Genomic DNA, 17,998 nt, shown 5'->3' with positions numbered 1-17,998 from the left:
ACGAGACAGATATATATTCGAGTTGGAGAGAAAGGGAAAAAGCGAAGAATCCGAGCGCAGAAAGAGCAAGGGAAATTTACACCTAACCTAACCTAATCTGACATTAGTGACAGGATAATTTGTATTTGTGACATTACATTACTTTGCAAGAATACTCGGCTCTCGTTTTGACATAAGAGGATAAAGCGTCATTAAATGAAAAAATGATTAGATTAACGCAGGATATTAATTTGGAAAATTATACTCTTATTTTGCCGTCAGTGGCGGTTGGAAATGTCGGCCAATTATCCGTCGACTTGCTCATTTCCAATCTTAACCTTCAAAAAATTGGCCAGATCTTCAGCCCGGCGTTTGTGCCTATTGTCGGCGCAAACGCTTATCACGAGGGCTCGAGCGAGCTTATCACGGCGATTGACATTTACGTAGGAGTCAAGGAACGTGTCGTCGTTCTGCAAATTCGTTCGCCATACGTGGGGGAGTTAATCGGATTTTTCGATCACCTGGCGCGATTCGTCGTTGAAAGAAAAATAGCTAAGGTAATTTATCACTTTGCTGATGTATTACGTGTTCATTTTTTGATGAAATATACTATTGTCTATTTCCCTTCTCTCCTACAGGCAATAATTCTTGCGAGCAGCTACGATTACGAGAAGAGAGATATCCAGCCGCAGCATCTTAAATTGAGATACGTCGCTTCTTCTGGCATACAATCTGAAAGTGGACAGCTTTTCGATGATCTCGATTGGATTTCGCATAAACCAAAAGTTACATCCGATACAAGGCAAGAGGGAAAGTTACAGATACCAGGAGGTGGATTCGCAAAGAGTATCTTTAACTTTTTGTCACATGCCAATATTCCTTGTGCCATCTTGTTCAAATTCTGCTCCGAGGGAGATAATATCGCAGATGCGGTAGCCCTGGTGTGCTATTTAAATCAATGGATACGTGTGTTAGAAACAAATAGTGATAATAATTTAAAATATCCACCATCTTGGAAACACCTATTTGGGAAACCGCCGCCACATGATATATATTAAATATGTTGTAATATATCCTATATTATTTTGTTAACTTTACAATATTTTTGCTAAGACTATACATGAATTATATCTGATGTAAAGTTTCACAATTTAAAGTAGTTTTTTTTATCTAAAATAAAATTGAAAATTTGATTAATGTATATAAAAATTAGGATTAATGGTATATTTATAAAAAAAACTCAATAGCTATTATATCTAGTTTAAATATGGATACCAAAATCTTGGTACATTCCCTGCAATTATATTATTATTCTTCACAATAAATACAAAGATACAGAAAAAATTATTTTATAGTGCACATGAGATCTGAAAATAAATAATCTTTTCCTTTTTACTATATTTAAGTCTTTTATTTTTTAATAACAGAAATTTCTTACGCTAGAAGTTTGTACTTTGCAGAAAACGCCGAATAGGATACAAAACTAGCTAAGAAAGCAGCCAAAAATTCAGAATTCACCCAAGGACCGAGATATACACCTGGATTGTTGAGAACAACTACCGCCAAGGGACTCACGCTGTCACTATTCTCTCCATTTCTGATAGCTTTACGAACAGCGTTATATTTGTCTTCATCATATAATTTTATGTAGTAATCGCCAGATCTCGCTTTCTTAATATCTTCCGTCCAAGATATCTATGACACACACAATACATGTTATAATATATATCAAACAGATGTACTATGATTAATTTTCAACTGTCAATTTTAAAGGAAGAGAAAGAGTTAGTTACAAAATATCTTCGATTACATTATTCTTATAATTAATACTTAATTTACAATATTCGTTTAATGCACACGAATATATTTCTTGACTCGATTTATTTGTACTAAAATCCAGGCTGGTCAGTTAACATGTTACCTGATATTTATTATCAGCGCTCAATCTAGCCGCCGGTAATAACTTGCCCTCGACCTCAGCGTAAAGACTGATTCCTTTTACACCGTTGCTGCATTTTAGCACGAATTGCATGGTGAAGGCGACATTCGTGAGGACTGTCGCGTCTTCTGTCACGTACGACGAGGCGACGATCTCGGGTTTCAGACAGACCTTATCTGTGGCGAAAGCCACGGAAATAAGTACGCTCACTAAAGCGTACGAAAAGAAGATCTTGCTCATTTTTAACGAGTCCTTCGGTCCTTCTCTTGAACGCGACAATCGTTTATTACGACTATTTTACGGTAGAATATCGTGATCATAGAAAAATTGCGTTCCAACCTTTCACGGATACCTCGACAACTGACAACTCCAACCCGGCAACTGATCGACAACTGTCGACAATCGACAATTGACGAGTGACGACCCACGTGCCACGTCGATAAGATTGACGCAACTTGTGCTTTATATCGTTACGCGATGATCGCGCCATCTGGTGAACGAGTCGAAAAAGAACTTTTTTTTTTCAATGAAATCGCGACGAGAAATGTCTCTCTTTTTTGGTTAGCACGTGTCTTCCTATGATTGTGATCCCTTGTAAACAAACACGTGATAAATGTTTATATAATTTATATAGCTGCAAAAATGAAGCAATTGTCGGAAGAGAGAACAAAGCTTGTATTCGAGAAGTTGACAAAGTAGTAAGTAATTTGTTGGATTGTTTATTTCAATTTAATTAAATTATTGAATTAAATTATTTTGATAATTCAATTAATGATTCAATTAATGATTTAATTTATCGAAATTTATCTAAATATTTTATTTTGTATAAAAATTTTATTTAAGTGTTAGATGTAGAGATATTTAAAAAGTATAGAAATTTAATGATTATCAAAATTGATTGTTACAGTATCGGTTCCAATGTAAAAAATTTGATAGATCGACCAGACGGCGTGTATTGTTTCCGAGAGAATAAGGACAGAGTATATTATGTGTCAGAAAAGATTTTATCTTTAGCAAGTACTGTGGGATCAGATCATTTGTTGAGCGTAGGTACTTGTTTCGGTAAATTCACAAAATCGGGAAAGTTTAGGCTGCACGTCACTGCGTTGCATTATTTAGCGCCATATGCACAAGTAAGTATCTGAAATTAAATGCAATTGTTAAGAGATATGTATAAATTTAATCACAGATAATTATTTGTTAAGCATAAAATTTGGGTGAAATCCTCGGCAGAACAACAATTTTTATACGGACATCACGTTATGAAATCAGGTCTCGCTCGTATAACAGATGGCACTTTTCAATATCAAGGTGTCGTTGTATTTTCCATGAGTGATGTGCCACTGGTAAGTAAATTATTTAATTAAATTTATTTACTTAAATTTAACATTTTTAAGATATTCATTATACAGGGTGGCTGATTTATCTGAAGACATTGAAATATCTCAAAAACTAAGCCCAGCAAACAATAATGTTTCAGACAAAAGTTGTATGGTTTCGAGGGGGACATAAGATGGTACCATTGGTTTGACCTTGAAGAGTTATTTGAAGGTCACATGAAGGTCACCTTCAATTTCTTAAATGGAACCTACTATTTGTCATTGCATATTCTTGTAGCTTATCTCGAGATCTTTCCAAAACACTATAATTAAGTACCTTTTCGTTGAGTACTTTTTGAGTTATGAGGCTTGAAATAATTTCTTAATTTTACATAAACCGTAAAATATCTTGTAAAATATTCATTTTTCGATTATCTTACCTTAATACTTTTACGTACAAAATAATGAGAGGAATCAATTGGTGTAAAGAAAACACATAGTTGTTTTGAAGAAAAAATATGTAATTTGCAATTAACAATTCCATATTTTTTCTTAAAAACAACTATGTGTTTTCTTTACACCAATTGATTCCTCTCATTATTTTGTACATAAAAGTATTAAGGTAAGATAATCGAAAAATGAATATTTTACAAGATATTTTACGGTTTATGTAAAATTAAGAAATTATTTCAAGCCTCATAACTCAAAAAGTACTTAACGAAAAGGTATTTAATTATAGTGTTTTGGAAAGCTCTCGAGATAAGCTACAAGAATATGCAATGACAAATAGTAGGTTCCATTTAAGAAATTGAAGGTGACCTTCATGTGACCTTCAAATAACTCTTCAAGGTCAAACCAATGGTACCATCTTATGTCCCCCTCGAAACCATACAACTTTTGTCTGAAACATTTTTGTTTGCTGGGCTTAGTTTTTGAGATATTTCAATGTCTTCAGATAAATCGGCCACCCTGTATATTTGTTTATACATTATTAATTTATAATGAAAATAATGATTACAATTATTAATTTATAATGACAATAATGATACAATGTACACATATGTCAAACTTACTTATAATTATTATTTATTAAATGTTTTAGGGATTTGGAGTTGCTGCAAAAAGTACAGCTGACTGCAAACATGCAGATCCTATGGCAACAATTTGCTTTCACCAAGCCGATATTGGAGAATATCTTCGTTCTGAAGATGCATTAATATAATATTGTCTTTTGATTAATTTACCTCAGCATTAAAAATATATATATATATATATTTATCTAATTTGTACATTTAATTTTTTTTTTTGTACAATACATTGTAATATAAATCTATGTGTTGTAAAATAAATCTCAAATTACTACTGTGTATGTGTGTATAATTTAGTGTAAATCACAATTAAAATATATATCTGGAGTTTTAACTAACTAAAATATAATAATAAATATTAAGAATACTTAGTGTATAAAAAAAGTAAACATTAATATTAATTCTAATATTTTAAAAATATTTTAATATTAATGTAAATGAATACAATATTAATATACATTTACAACAATTTATATTAAAAGCTTTAAAAGATATGTGCATACGTATGTATCCCGATTTAAAATTTGAATATCGGAAAATCCCGATAGAATCAATTGGTAACGTTGATGTGTCATCATACGCCGATATAATAGCAGCTGATGTTATCGACACATAGATGACAGTACGTTGACGTTTCATATCTGCGCACGTGTGACACGAGAATCGTACAGGTGACACCCGATTGACCACGTCGTCAATTGGCCAATTCAAAATAGGATTCTCTGATTGGTGAATCGTTGCTGGTTACCCTAGGCACAGGTCGATATAATTGGCTGTGGTCAATCGCAACGTGGTCAAACGAGGCACTCCCGAATCGTACACATCTTTATAAAAACGCATTTCCTTATCGATTCCCATAATTGCACTTTCGGCTCGATATTCGCACGATACGCGAATTACATTTTAAATCATTGATGCGTTTAGTCTCAACGCTATTTCTCTTTTCCTTCTTTGTACAAAAACTTTTTAAATGCTAATTCTTAGCTTAAGGAAAAATCGATAAGAACTTAAATGTTTTATTTATTATGGACTGCGCATACATGACATATATATATGTGTGTGTGTGTGTGTGTGTATATACATATATCTGTATCCATTATGTGCACTACATACTTGTTGATATCTCCGCGCAAGTATTATTCGCAAAAAGCTGAAAAGAGGTACGCGATAAATGTCTCGCTGTATTTGTTGAAAGCTTTTGCTTTGTCTATATATATTGCTTTTTCTGTATATAAATATCACCAGGTCATCGAGAAACCGATAAGAGGCAATTTAAAAGTGCATCGCTCCATTTAATAGATAAAAATGACAACCGTCACACTTTAATTCTGCATCAGCATCAGCTGCGTATGTGCACGATGAAACATATGTTCAGTCATTTAATGATAGCACACACGGCTTTATTGCATGAAATGCTGACGTTTTCTTTTTTTTTTTTTAATTTCGTGTAAACGAATCACACACATATAAGATTGATTTTTTTTTTGCTATTATCTTAATTGATACATTAAATATGTAATTGTCATTTACAGACGACAATATATCTTATTTTTTTCCTTCTATTACTTTTTACATAAAGATTTTTCCTGTTCTGTATGTCTTCTATCAACCCTTTTATTCTTGACCTGTTGCTTCCAAAAAAATTCGTTCATTAATATATTAATATATAAGAGGGGAGAATTTCACTTTAATTATTTGGGGGTTATTTAAAAAATTATATACATAATGTCAAATTACCCATATGAATATGTGAGATGTCTAGGTACGTACATCAGCTAAGAATTTTATAAATTTGTGTCTCATAATTTCATACAATATTCAAGTATTTAGTAGAATGTATACAAATAGAGCATGTTTTCTATTTTTTAAAGATATATTATATTTATCTAAATATTTATCTATATAATGAGATGCAAAATATTTTAGATATGGATCAAATAGATGAATCATCCCAATCTCACTCTATGGAAGGTTTCATTCCGCTTCTCAGCCTTCATCAGGCATGTGGTGCACTCCTTTTACTTTTGGTAATCATATGGACAAGTTACTATAGAGAAGGTTTCTCATGGAAGTCTAATCCGCAGCTTGAGTTTAACTGGCATCCCTTGTTAATGACTATAGGACTCGTATTTCTGTATGCTAATGGTATAATACATAGAATTGATTTTCTTTCATCATTATGAGTTATATATATATATATATATATATATATATATATATATATATATGTATGTATGTATGTATGTATGTCTGTATGTATATGTATATTATACATGAGAATTGTTTTCTATTCCCTAGCCATGCTTATTTATAGAACGCAAAGAAATGTCCGCAAACGCCGACTAAAGCTTACTCATGCAGGAATGATGTTATTTATCATATTATTGACAGTGATTGCTTTAGTAGCAGTCTTTGACAGTCATAATTTAAATTCACCTCCTATACCAAATATGTATACGCTACATAGCTGGGTGGGATTAACAACTGTAATATTATTTTGCTGTCAGGTAAATTTATAAAAATTGTCTCCGATAATCTTGAATTGTGAGATACATGCTTTACTTATCTCTTATTTACAGTGGGTTGCTGGATGCGTTTCATTCCTCTTCCCTGGATTACAATCTCCATTACGAGCTTCTTATATGCCAATACATGTATATTTTGGCATTGCAGCCTTTATTTGTGCGATCGCATCGTGTTTATTGGGACTCAATGAGAAAGCAATCTTCTCATTACAGTAATAGCAATTCATTTATCAAAAAATTAAAAATTGACAAGCAATCAACTACAAAGATATATTATTTTACTTGAAATTTCAGAACAAATTATCAAAAGTTTGTGGGTGAAGGAATACTAATAAACTGTATAGGATTGCTATTTATATTATTTGGTGGCTTATCTGTATATTTGGTAACACAGGAACGTTACCGACGTTTACCAAGACCCGAGGATGACGTCTTGTTATCTCGCTAATAATCCACTGTTTCATGTGATTCACGATATCGTACATCAGATACAAAATCTTAAATTTAACAGAACATACTACAAGTTTCTTCCTTAGCTCCTGTAAGTTTTAATATAATTAATATAATTTAATATAATTTTACACTAAGGCTGATCTGTGATTAGATGATACTTCATTTAATTAAACAATAGAAAACAATAATAATTCCTCGAATGTCTTTACATTATATTTTAATCTCTGAGTATTTAATTTTTTCATTAATTTTTTTTATATTTTATTGTATGAAATATATATTTTTCTCTCCTTTTTATATAATTTAAAAATAATTTTATAGCTTTCCGGATTAGATGAGTATATATATGTGGTGCTATATATGTATGTACAATGTATACATATATTTTGTTACACGCTTACATGTACTTAAAAAAAAAAAAAAAAACATTCTTATATTATTTAATATACAAATGTAATATATATATACATATATGTATAATATATATATGTAATGTGCAAAAAAAAATATATGTGTGTAATCTCAATATAAGCAATTCTAGTCTGTGTAAATCATTTCTTTACAGAAAAAAAAGATTGCAACAAACAGGGTTGGGAAGTAACTCGTTAATTGTAACGAAGTTACAGTTATAGTTACTTTTTTTCGGTAACTCTAACTTAACTCGTTCCTTTTTTTCAATTTGTAACTGTAACTTAACTCAGTTACATATTTTCGGTAACTAGTAACTAATTTAATAATTACTTTAATAGTTACTTTATATATATATATATATATATATATATATATATATATATAATATATAAAGATATAAAATATATAATATATAAAGATTTAAAATATATAATAGATATAAAATATATAATATATAAAGATTTAAAATATATATATATATTCTTTTTAATCTTTGCAAATCGTATTGGACCGCCTTACACTTGCGCATAAACGCTTTTATCGATACTTTATGATCCAATGCATATGCTCCCATTTTTTATTAATAAAAATTTTAAACATATTGAATCATTTAACATATCTTAGTATTTCATGATATGTGTTACATATATATTAATCATTATAATATGTAGAGTATTTCATGTATGTTATAAATATTTAAAAAACTAACTAAAAAAATATAGTAATAAATATTTGTAATAATTTGGATTATTCGTGATGTATATATATATATACATATATAAAAAATATAGTAAAAAAGTAAAGATTAATTATATACATATACTATCTATCTTAAAATAATGAAATTATAAGAGCGATGCAATAAAATTATATTTTTTATAAGTTTTCTTTTACATTAAATAAAAATTTTTGTTTTTATTTAGCTGTTTTTAAATTAAAATAAAATATATATTTCTCTCTTTAAAGTGAATGCCATTCTAAAATTCCCTATAATTTGCAAGAATTAAATTAATACCTTATAAGATTGTCATTAAATTTTTATTACTGCGTGCAGATTTAATATTTTTATTTCCATTCCAAGGAAGTAACTACAAAGTAACGACTCGTTACTTTTTAAGTAACTGTAACTGTAACGCGTTACTTTTCAGAATCGGTAACTTGTAACTGTAACTAATTACATTTTTTACTAAAAAAACTGTATCTGTAACTAATTACTTTTATAAAGTAACTTTCCCAACTCTGGCAACAAATGATTGATATAATGTATGCTACATCTATGTATCTTATGTGTCCGTGCTTTGAAAATCTAGTATGCAACCAAAATGAACAGACTTTGACAGATGTATGTACGCCCCCTAGAAGTACATTTCCGAACCAATCGGCAAAACCCATCCGTGTGTGAAGGAGCGACACGTTTGACGCGTCGTCGTCGTCGTCGTCGTCGTGTGTATCGTGTGTATCGTGTTACATATGTACAATACATATACACATGCATACGTCGGTTAATCTCGATTATTGTTGCCTATATATATCAATATATATTCGGTAAATTCGCGATGAAACACACCCATCGCGTCCTTATGCAATTGTCGTAAACATAACGCGAATTCCTCGCTTGTTGCCATCCGTAATCCGCCTACGTATGGATACCTAGATACCGATATCTACGTGCGATCTCGGCTCGTTTTGTGCGCGTTCCAACGTTTTGTCTTCGGTCGTTATCGATAGCGAATTGTCAAACGGTTCGACTCTTGAGCGTCGACGATAAAAGAAAAACGCTCGTTTGATCGCTCGTCTCGTTTCTTTTTTTTGACAAGAAACCCATCGCGGACGCTCGACAATATCGTAAGAAGAACAAAATCATTCAATGGTTAACCAAATACCTGTGCCACAGGCCAAGTATGAATTACTAACCGATATACGACAGTGAGTATATGTCTTTATATGTAACGATATTTTTGGTCACTTTTGTCGAAGAAGTGATAAGGAGGGCGAGGGTATCGCGTTTGCGTAAACACGCTCGTATTCTTCGGGATTGCTTAATGAAACATATATCGTGTGTGTGAGAGAGAAAGAGAGAGAGAGGAGAGGCAGAAAGGGAGGAAATTTTGTATCGATTTTTCGCACTACGGCAAATTCATACGTCACTCCTAGCTTTCACGCTTCTCGTCACGAAGGATGATTAAGCGAAGGATTAATCGGAGGTTGCTTCGCGTAAACGCGATCCTCTGAATCTGCGACAGTCCCTTGTGTGTGCGCAATTATTCGTATTATTTGTGGACTTTGACACAACGCTTTAATACAAGATAAATGCCCTTCTTTCAGACCACGCTGGAGAACGCAAGTCGTTTGCCTTACTTTGACATTCCTGATCGTCGGGATTCTATTTATCACGCGCGCCTGGTTCGGTATACTCGTTCTGAGGGCCCCGAAAGCCGATAGATTTGTGGAGGAGCAAATTGACAATGCCAAGATTGCTACGTGGCTACGTCGGGCTCGGATGTACGCCGAATCGACGAAGGAGAATCAGAATGCGGACAGGAACACAAGTGTCGGTGCATCGGAACAATACCACCGCAATGCAACCAGGTGAAGAAAAACAATAACAAATAAGTGTTAACGGTCCGTATGATAATAAATCGAATTGATATAAAACAAAAACTTAGGACCGCGGTGTAGGATGACGGTACGGAATGAGGAGCTGTGTTCTCTTTACAGCATTTTATAGCTGTTCAAATTTGTACTTTTTATGAATTTTCTCTTATATATGCTTATGAGTCTGGAGGCCTGCCCCGGCCCTATCTTAGAGTCCATCCGCCACTGCTATTTGGTACAGTGGGGATTTTCATATATACTAGAGGGATTTTGGGGGATGTGGTCACTCTACGGCATTGTGCTCGTCGGTGCCGTTTCATATGGAAGGCCAGTCGGAAGCCAGCATGCACGCAAATACCTCCACTGGCACTTATTTGGTCAGCGAGCGACCTTTTCAAGGATCCTCCATGGCAATCGGCATTGCATCCATCGAGCGAGATATCAACATCGCTCTGGAGTCGCATATCACTGTGTTAAAAAGCAGCATTAGGTGTGAGGTCTGGATAGCTCAGTAGTCTAGAGCAGTTGCCCGGAAAGCGAAAGACTCGGGTTCGATTCCCGATCCAGCCACTTGCGCCTCACATATTTTTCTAGTCTGCGAATATTGTTTTCTAGCAATTATTCGTTAGGCTGAAAAGTGTGTGAATGCTCTCTCCACAGGATATGCATCAATGCCGTTGCCACGGATGGATTCTGTCGCTCGTTGATCAAATGGACGTAAAGACACGTCCGACCTCCTCCCACATTCATCCCTATCTTTCTCTGGACTTTCTCTGGTTTTTGACCGAATTCATATCGACCATTGTTCTTGCGTTATTTAAATCATTTTTAACCGTTTTTAAGGTCCATCTGACCTTCTTTGTTTAGCTACAGCATTTTAACTTTGTAATTATTAAGACATTGAAAAGGATCTGTAACAGATCGAAACGTGCGTTTGTCCTTCAGCTTTTTATTATTTAGAATTTTTTGACAAACATTTTTCTTTATTAAATTTTCTCATTAACATTCGAGGTCTGTCTTTTAATTATTTATTTGATTTGTCATTCCGTACCGTCATCCTACGCCGCGGTCCTAAGCCTTTGTTTTATATCAAGGTGAAGAAAATGTTTTTCGATCGTCCGAAGTCTATCTAGGATAAACGCGAGCTCGCTATGTGTACTTATGTCAGAAATCTATCGTACATTCAGCCAGGTCATCGTATGCTACTACACAATACCGTGGAACCTGAACACGTCGGGGGAGCTCAGTCCGTCGCACATTGACCCTCATATTTGTACGCATATTATCGTGGGTTTTGCGAGCGTGGTAAACAACATGCTTGACATAGGAGATAATGCGTGGGTGTACAAGCAAGTGGTCGCTTTAAAGAATCGCGAACCTAAATTGAAGGTCATGATTAGCGCCGGCGGAAATAATGAGCTCCACGATGGATTTTCCGAGATGGTCAAGACACACGCAAATAGAAAAAAGTACGTTTTCACATCAATTTTTCATTGCATACATGTATGATAGATGTAATATATTCTAGAAAATATGTAATAGATAACATCTCTCTGTGTCCAGATTTATAAGATCAGTATTAAATGTAACCAAGACTTATCATTTGGACGGCTTCGACGTTGATTGGGAGTTTCCAGCGTGGATAGGAGCTGACGATCGTGAAAAGATACATTTTGTGCAGCTATTACAGGAATTACGGAAGGAATTTGATCGTAGCGGGCAAAAATTACTCCTGACAGTAGCAGTCGCGGCGCCGCAGGCCATTGTAGATCAAAGTTATAGCGTTCCTGAAATGGCAGAGTATGCATGTTATATAAAATAATTGTGTAAGATACTTGAAAATATAAAAAAAAGAATATCTTTTTATCTTTACAGACACGTCGACTTTGTGAATCTCATGTCGTACGATTATCATTTTTATGTTTGGTACTTCCCAGTTACGGATCTGAACGCTCCTCTCTTTCCTCGTTGTACAGAAACGGGTTACTTATCTACATTAAATGTGAATTTCTCTGCTCAATATTGGGTGGCCAAGGGGATGCCACGGGAAAAGATCGTCGTCGGTATACCAGCTTACGGTCACTCTTATCAGCTAGACAATCCATTGAATCACAATTTACAAGCTCCAACTAGTGGATTTGGAAAGCTTGGTACAAAGGGTTTTGTGAATTATCCCGTAATTTGTCAATTTTTAAAATCTGGAGCTGTGAGCGTCTTCAATAAAGAAAGTCGCGTACCGTACACGTTTAAAGACAGAGAATGGATATCTTATGATAACGAAGAGAGCATCTACTACAAGGTACCATATTTTTCTGTGTTAGAGTAAAATATACCTTGAGTATTATATTTTTAAGATCTGTATGTATGTGTGTAATCTTCAATATGTGAAATGAATTCACATTTGAAATATTTGTATTGCAGAGCACATGGATTCGTACAAGTGGCTTCAAGGGAGCCATGATTCTATCTTTAAATGTTGACGATTGGAATGGCACTTGCTACGGTACAAACGAAACGTTTCCTTTGACGCGTACTATTTCGAAAGTATTATTTAAAGAATCGGACAGTAAGCCACAGATGTCAATAGGATTGTAATTTCTCAACTATGCGCACAATATCGATAAATCTAGCTGTTCTCCGAAAGCTTTAAAATATTTTACATTGAAACAAATGCATTCCCATAAAATTGTTACATTCCTATCTAATATATTACTTGATACTTTACACTCTACCTCAGTTGCTCAAAGATCTTTCTGTACAAATAAGTTGCTATTTAAAGCACATACAGTATTATACATGCCATAGTAGAGTGTAGCACTTGTACCTGTAATTGAGTCAAATCAAAGACATTTATATACATGCGTTAAATTATATATTATGCGTGAATTGTTATATATATTTCCTACGTTGTTATCATATATTGTTTCCATATATTTCACAAATAGATATCCGAGATATCTTGGATTAGATTATATCAAAGAAAAACAACTAAAAAAATTATATAATCAATTTAAAAGAAAAAACGTGCCATATAATTCAAGATTGTAAGCATGTATAACAAGACCTGTTTTAGAATAAAGATCTGAAACTCGCGAATAATAATTTTGCATTAATTTTAGTGCTATCTTTAAGTATTACTTCAATAAACTAATAATTATCAATATGAAATATGTTAAAACATCAAATTGTGCTAATATTCAAGAGTACAAAATATGTGAAATTACGTTTTTGCTTGAAAATAAAAATCAAGCTTTGTGTTTTTCTTTTTGTAACAAAATATACTTCTATATACGTTTGCATTAATAATCATATTTATTACATGTTAATTGCACTTTTATTGTTTAATTGTGATAATACCCACCCAAAATTAATTTTTTATTTTCTCCAACATATATATGCATATACTTAATATAATAGGAATATAATACTTCTTGTCCATATAAAATTATGTAACTCGATATTAAAAAAAAAACTAGCAACAAAGTCATTTAAAAAAAATAAGCTCAACAAAATTTAAAATACAAGGATATATAAAGGGGCTATAAACAATGTCGGGATAAGCTAACATTCCCATTATGGCATGAATTTTGTAGCATATTTTTGTAATTTATTGCATTTACATCAAAAGTATTTTTTTTTTTTAACGATTTGATGAGCAATTGAAAAAATGATAAAGTATGTCGAAGAATGGGCTATTAATGGCACTGCCTGGAACCTTGTCTCAAGATTTGCCACCAAAACCTCCCATTAAATTTCCCAATCCACCTGCAGCACCCTGTTGTAACTGTTTCATTATATTTTGCAATCCTGGCATCCCACCTAAAATAATTAAATAAATAAAGGAGAATTTTTCTAAAAATAGCTTTCACAAATATAAAGATAATTTTTACACACAAATAAATTATAAAACAAATATCTTTAAAATATTCTATAAATTTTTTAAGTAAGACCTAACTCTTTAATATAATACATTTAAGAAATCATATAATTCACATAAAAGTACACAAGAATATTTCCAATTTATTAATCTATTAAAATAAAATTATTTACCCATTTGATGTAATACACGCGGATCCATCATTTTGGCCATTTGATGATTCAGTTTTGCCATTTGTGTAGGATTAACATTTTTCGCCATATCTCCTGCTTTGAATAAACCCTTTATGCCTCCCATTTTCTTAACAACGGCTGCAAACTTTGTATACTGTGTAATTAGATCTTTAACTTCTTTTTCTGTTACACCAGAACCTCTTGCTACTCTCATTATCCTTCCAGGTTGTTTACTAAATAACTTGGCTCCATCTCTACTATCCAATTCTAACATAAATGTACAACACATTAAATAATGCTGAGAAAGAAATGGAATCATCATAAAAAAAACATTAAAGTGATATCTTAAACAATACAAACCTGAATCATTCATACTATCCATAATAGTCATCAGCCGCTTTAATCTTGCCATTGATTCTTGTTCTGTTCCTTTTGACATAAAATCTTGACTAAATCCAGGAATCATACCCTATATAGTGAAATTAAAAGTAATTATAAAATATTAGTCCATTATATTTTCAGCTTTTGTATATTAATACAAACTATAAATCTTATTCCAATCTTCTTCTACTAAACTTATGTCAGGAGAAATTAATTTTTCTATAAACTTGTAAGATATTCACCATTAATTGTGAAAATGGTCCCATCTTCATAATATTTTGAAATTGTTCATACATATCTCGTAAAGTAAATTGACCATGTTTGATCTTCTCAAGTAATTCTTCGTTATCGTCCAAATTGAGTTCATTTACTTTGTCAATAAGACCTTCAATATCTCCCATACCGAGCAATTTACTAATAAATGGTTTTGTTTTAAATGGTTCTAAATCATCTATATGTTCTCCTGTACCAACAAATATTACAGGACTTTGTGTTGCTGCAACACTGAAAAAAATTAAATATCCAAAAAATAAAAAGAGAAAAACAGTTGACTATGAAAATAATTATTATTACAATCATATATTTTAAACGAATATAATGAGAGATAGTTTTGTATCTTTTATTTTGCACAAATATAATGTCTCATCTTAGACAATCATATACATTGATATTGTTAAACTAGAAATTAATAAAAAAAAAACTCACGCAGAAAGTGCCCCACCACCTTTAGCATGGCCATCTAATTTTGTAATTATGATAGAACCAACATTAACACGTTCCTTGAAAGCTTTTGCTTGTGCTTCACAAGCTTGACCTATCGTCGCGTCCATTACAAAGATTATATTGTCTGGTTGCTACAACACACAAAAACTTATCAGCATTGAAAACACGAGGGGGGGAGAGTTTGTACAAACAAAAAATTTATTATAATTTTACCACAGCATTGGCGACCTGCAACATTTCTTCAAACAATGATTCTTCCTGTTTATGTCTTCCACTTGTATCTACAATAATTATCTCATATCCTTCCTTTTTAAACATGTCTACACCATCCTGTGCAATTGCTACAGGATCCACCTCTGTATAACTAAATTTAGAAAGAATTATATATTAGTATGGATACATAAAGAATAAAGTAGCAGGATATAATAAATATTTTCTTCTTCTTCAATTAATTACCTTCCATAAAATGGTATTCTAGCTTTTGTAGCATTCTGTTTTATCTGATCGTATGCACCTGCCCGAAAGGTATCAGCACATACTAAACATGCCTTCCAATTTTTCTTAAGATAATGATACGCAAGTTTGGTACAACTGGTTGTTTTACCAGAACCTTGCAAACCGACAAACATAATCACATTAGGACGGCCTTTTACTGGTTGATACGCTTTTACACCAGGATCAATCAACTGAAAAAATTATTGATTGAATGTATATTTAAATATTAAGAACTATTTGTAACCGTTATATTGCCAAGTTTTTAAGTCTTTCATATATTTCTAGATATTGTTGCCTCTACAGATACAATATTAAATGATATATTAAACTAACTTTTACAAGTTCTTTGAAGACTGCGCTCTGTATCATCCTCCTTTTATTAAGACCACCAGCCATGTCTTCAAAATCGATAACCTGGCGCACATTTTCTCGTAATTTTTTCACTAATCTAATATTTACATCAGCTTCAAGCAATGCTGCGCATATCTCCTTTAGCATAGAATTCAAAACCTGTCGGAAGGGAAAAAAGTATATTTGTAAAAATGCATAATAAAGATGCAACTACAAACAGTAAAAATAAATTGTAAGTATAAACCAAAAGAACATTGGCATATGTATATAAAAATATAGTATTAATAAAATATAAAATCAGGAGTTATTTTTAAAGAAATGACATTTTGACGATAGAAGAATAAAACTTTTGCAGTATCTACTAAATTGTCACGCGATAAACTTGAGAGGATCCAAGCTACGATGTAAACACAAGCTTGACAACATGCAACGAGGTTATTAGAAACAACTGAAAGTACAAGAATTATTTCTCGAAAAGATGCGAAGCATCCTGCGCTAAAGTAAAGAGTACAACGCTGAAAAAGATGTTAAATTACGACAGTTTAATTCGTTGTTTACCGTCTTTGTAAATCCATCTCGCTGCGCGAATATATCGGGAATATAAACGCGCAAACTTACCTCCTCATTGATGACAGTCGCGTTACTGAGCGACCGCAGGGCCGACGTAATTTTACGTCCGAGATCCGCCAAAACCATTTTCGGGATGTTTTCGCGTTCGCCGCGTCTCCTCGCAATAAATATATATACTTCGCGATTAGAATATTAACATATAAAATATGTCATGATATCCCGACTTGGCCAACACGGCATGACGACACATCCGGTGTCGGGCGAAAACGACCGACTCTCACGTCGCTAGAAGGAAAAACCTACAATGGTGATTGTTCTTGAACGTAAGCTGACTCACGAAAGGCTCGCTTGACTTGTTTACACATCGCACTAATAAAACCTTAGTAGACATAACCGTCGTCCATTATATCTCTGATTATATCGATTAAAACACGCACGCGTCCGAAGACTGAAGTTGGGCATTTCCGAGTTGACAGAACCACAGACTTCTATAATACACTAGACTGCTAACATATATAGGCGGACATGATGCACAGGTGTGCACATGACGCCATATTTCGTGTGGGCATATTATATAGGGTGTTCAAAATGTTATTTTATGATTGTAAGAGGATTGTATTATGTATATAGCTATATATAATTATCACATCTACAGATTTACACGACGCACAACCTATTTTGAGGCTATCTCGTCTGTTGACATCTGACTTATCTGACAACATCGACAATACGAACTGAATAATTTGCCCAGTATAATTTGCCCACACGAAATATGGCTGCCATCCCCACCACCATTTGCACCTCGCATCACTTTTTCGAGTCATTTTATACAGATGTTAGCAGTCTAGTGTATTATAGAAGTCTGTGGACAGAACTAACGAGTCCGTCACGTTAGGGACTTTTAATTGTCACTATGATATTTAAAGCTCCTTCATCATACTTTTGCTCCCATATTCGTTATCATATATATTTTGGACTCTTCATAAATAAAAAACAAATTCCCCTCCTCTTGTATAAAAAACATATACACACACACACACACACACACACAATATACAGAATATAATAATAATAATAATAATATAATTATATATACAGAGTGTCCCAGACCACCCGTAC

At 33.0% G+C, this 17,998-nt stretch overlaps 6 protein-coding genes across 9 annotated transcripts; 4 read left to right on the top strand and 2 right to left on the bottom strand.

The window, feature by feature from the left end:
* Positions 1-64: 64 nt before the first annotated feature.
* On the top strand, positions 65-1,379 carry LOC145960003 (proteasome assembly chaperone 2). The gene is made up of 2 exons (XM_083079248.1): positions 65-536; positions 618-1,379. Exons 1-2 carry the CDS (start codon positions 204-206, stop codon positions 1,035-1,037), a joined length of 753 nt encoding a protein of 250 aa, XP_082935374.1. The 5' UTR covers positions 65-203; the 3' UTR covers positions 1,038-1,379.
* Positions 1,270-2,368, bottom strand: Tapdelta (Translocon-associated protein delta). Its single transcript, XM_083079250.1, has 2 exons — positions 1,901-2,368; positions 1,270-1,674 (listed from the first exon to the last, which is right to left on the bottom strand). Exons 1-2 carry the CDS (start codon positions 2,156-2,158, stop codon positions 1,414-1,416), a joined length of 519 nt encoding a protein of 172 aa, XP_082935376.1. The 5' UTR covers positions 2,159-2,368; the 3' UTR covers positions 1,270-1,413.
* A 59-nt stretch (positions 2,369-2,427) lies between these two features.
* LOC145960004 (60S ribosome subunit biogenesis protein NIP7 homolog) lies at positions 2,428-4,604 on the top strand. The gene is made up of 4 exons (XM_083079249.1): positions 2,428-2,616; positions 2,826-3,051; positions 3,124-3,264; positions 4,340-4,604. The coding sequence occupies exons 1-4, from the start codon at positions 2,561-2,563 to the stop codon at positions 4,457-4,459; spliced, it is 543 nt and encodes a 180-aa protein (XP_082935375.1). The 5' UTR covers positions 2,428-2,560; the 3' UTR covers positions 4,460-4,604.
* A 555-nt stretch (positions 4,605-5,159) lies between these two features.
* LOC145960002 (plasma membrane ascorbate-dependent reductase CYBRD1) lies at positions 5,160-7,616 on the top strand. Of its 3 annotated transcripts, none has more exons than XM_083079245.1 (6): positions 5,160-5,485; positions 5,571-6,087; positions 6,252-6,470; positions 6,624-6,832; positions 6,905-7,062; positions 7,145-7,616. In XM_083079245.1, exons 2-6 carry the CDS (start codon positions 6,051-6,053, stop codon positions 7,296-7,298), a joined length of 777 nt encoding a protein of 258 aa, XP_082935371.1. In that variant the 5' UTR covers positions 5,160-5,485; positions 5,571-6,050; the 3' UTR covers positions 7,299-7,616. The 3 variants fall into 3 exon arrangements, with proteins under 3 accessions (XP_082935371.1, XP_082935372.1, XP_082935373.1); XM_083079246.1 differs by having other exon boundaries at positions 5,167-5,485; positions 5,571-5,672; positions 7,145-7,615; XM_083079247.1 differs by lacking the exon at positions 5,160-5,485 and having other exon boundaries at positions 5,567-5,672.
* Positions 7,617-9,139: 1,523 nt separating this feature from the next.
* Positions 9,140-13,640, top strand: LOC145960001 (acidic mammalian chitinase). 2 transcript variants are annotated; one of them, XM_083079243.1, is made up of 6 exons: positions 9,140-9,640; positions 10,040-10,303; positions 11,497-11,778; positions 11,873-12,109; positions 12,185-12,608; positions 12,731-13,640. In XM_083079243.1, exons 1-6 carry the CDS (start codon positions 9,582-9,584, stop codon positions 12,902-12,904), a joined length of 1,440 nt encoding a protein of 479 aa, XP_082935369.1. In that variant the 5' UTR covers positions 9,140-9,581; the 3' UTR covers positions 12,905-13,640. The 2 variants fall into 2 exon arrangements, with proteins under 2 accessions (XP_082935369.1, XP_082935370.1); XM_083079244.1 differs by lacking the exon at positions 9,140-9,640 and adding an exon at positions 9,671-9,963.
* Positions 13,641-13,894: 254 nt separating this feature from the next.
* On the bottom strand, positions 13,895-17,376 carry Srp54k (signal recognition particle 54k). The gene is made up of 9 exons (XM_083079241.1): positions 16,928-17,376; positions 16,292-16,468; positions 15,920-16,149; positions 15,677-15,827; positions 15,446-15,594; positions 14,983-15,244; positions 14,720-14,828; positions 14,360-14,626; positions 13,895-14,128 (listed from the first exon to the last, which is right to left on the bottom strand). Exons 1-9 carry the CDS (start codon positions 17,003-17,005, stop codon positions 14,031-14,033), a joined length of 1,521 nt encoding a protein of 506 aa, XP_082935367.1. The 5' UTR covers positions 17,006-17,376; the 3' UTR covers positions 13,895-14,030.
* Positions 17,377-17,998: the final 622 nt, after the last annotated feature.

This window comes from Camponotus vicinus, unplaced genomic scaffold (genome assembly GCF_025532165.1).
Source record: "Camponotus vicinus isolate PSW18456_S1 unplaced genomic scaffold, iyCamVici1.0 SCAF_10, whole genome shotgun sequence".
Classification (NCBI taxonomy): domain Eukaryota; kingdom Metazoa; phylum Arthropoda; class Insecta; order Hymenoptera; family Formicidae; genus Camponotus; species Camponotus vicinus.
The sequence above is the reverse complement of the archived record's forward strand: the minus strand, read 5'-3'. Positions and strand labels throughout refer to the sequence as shown.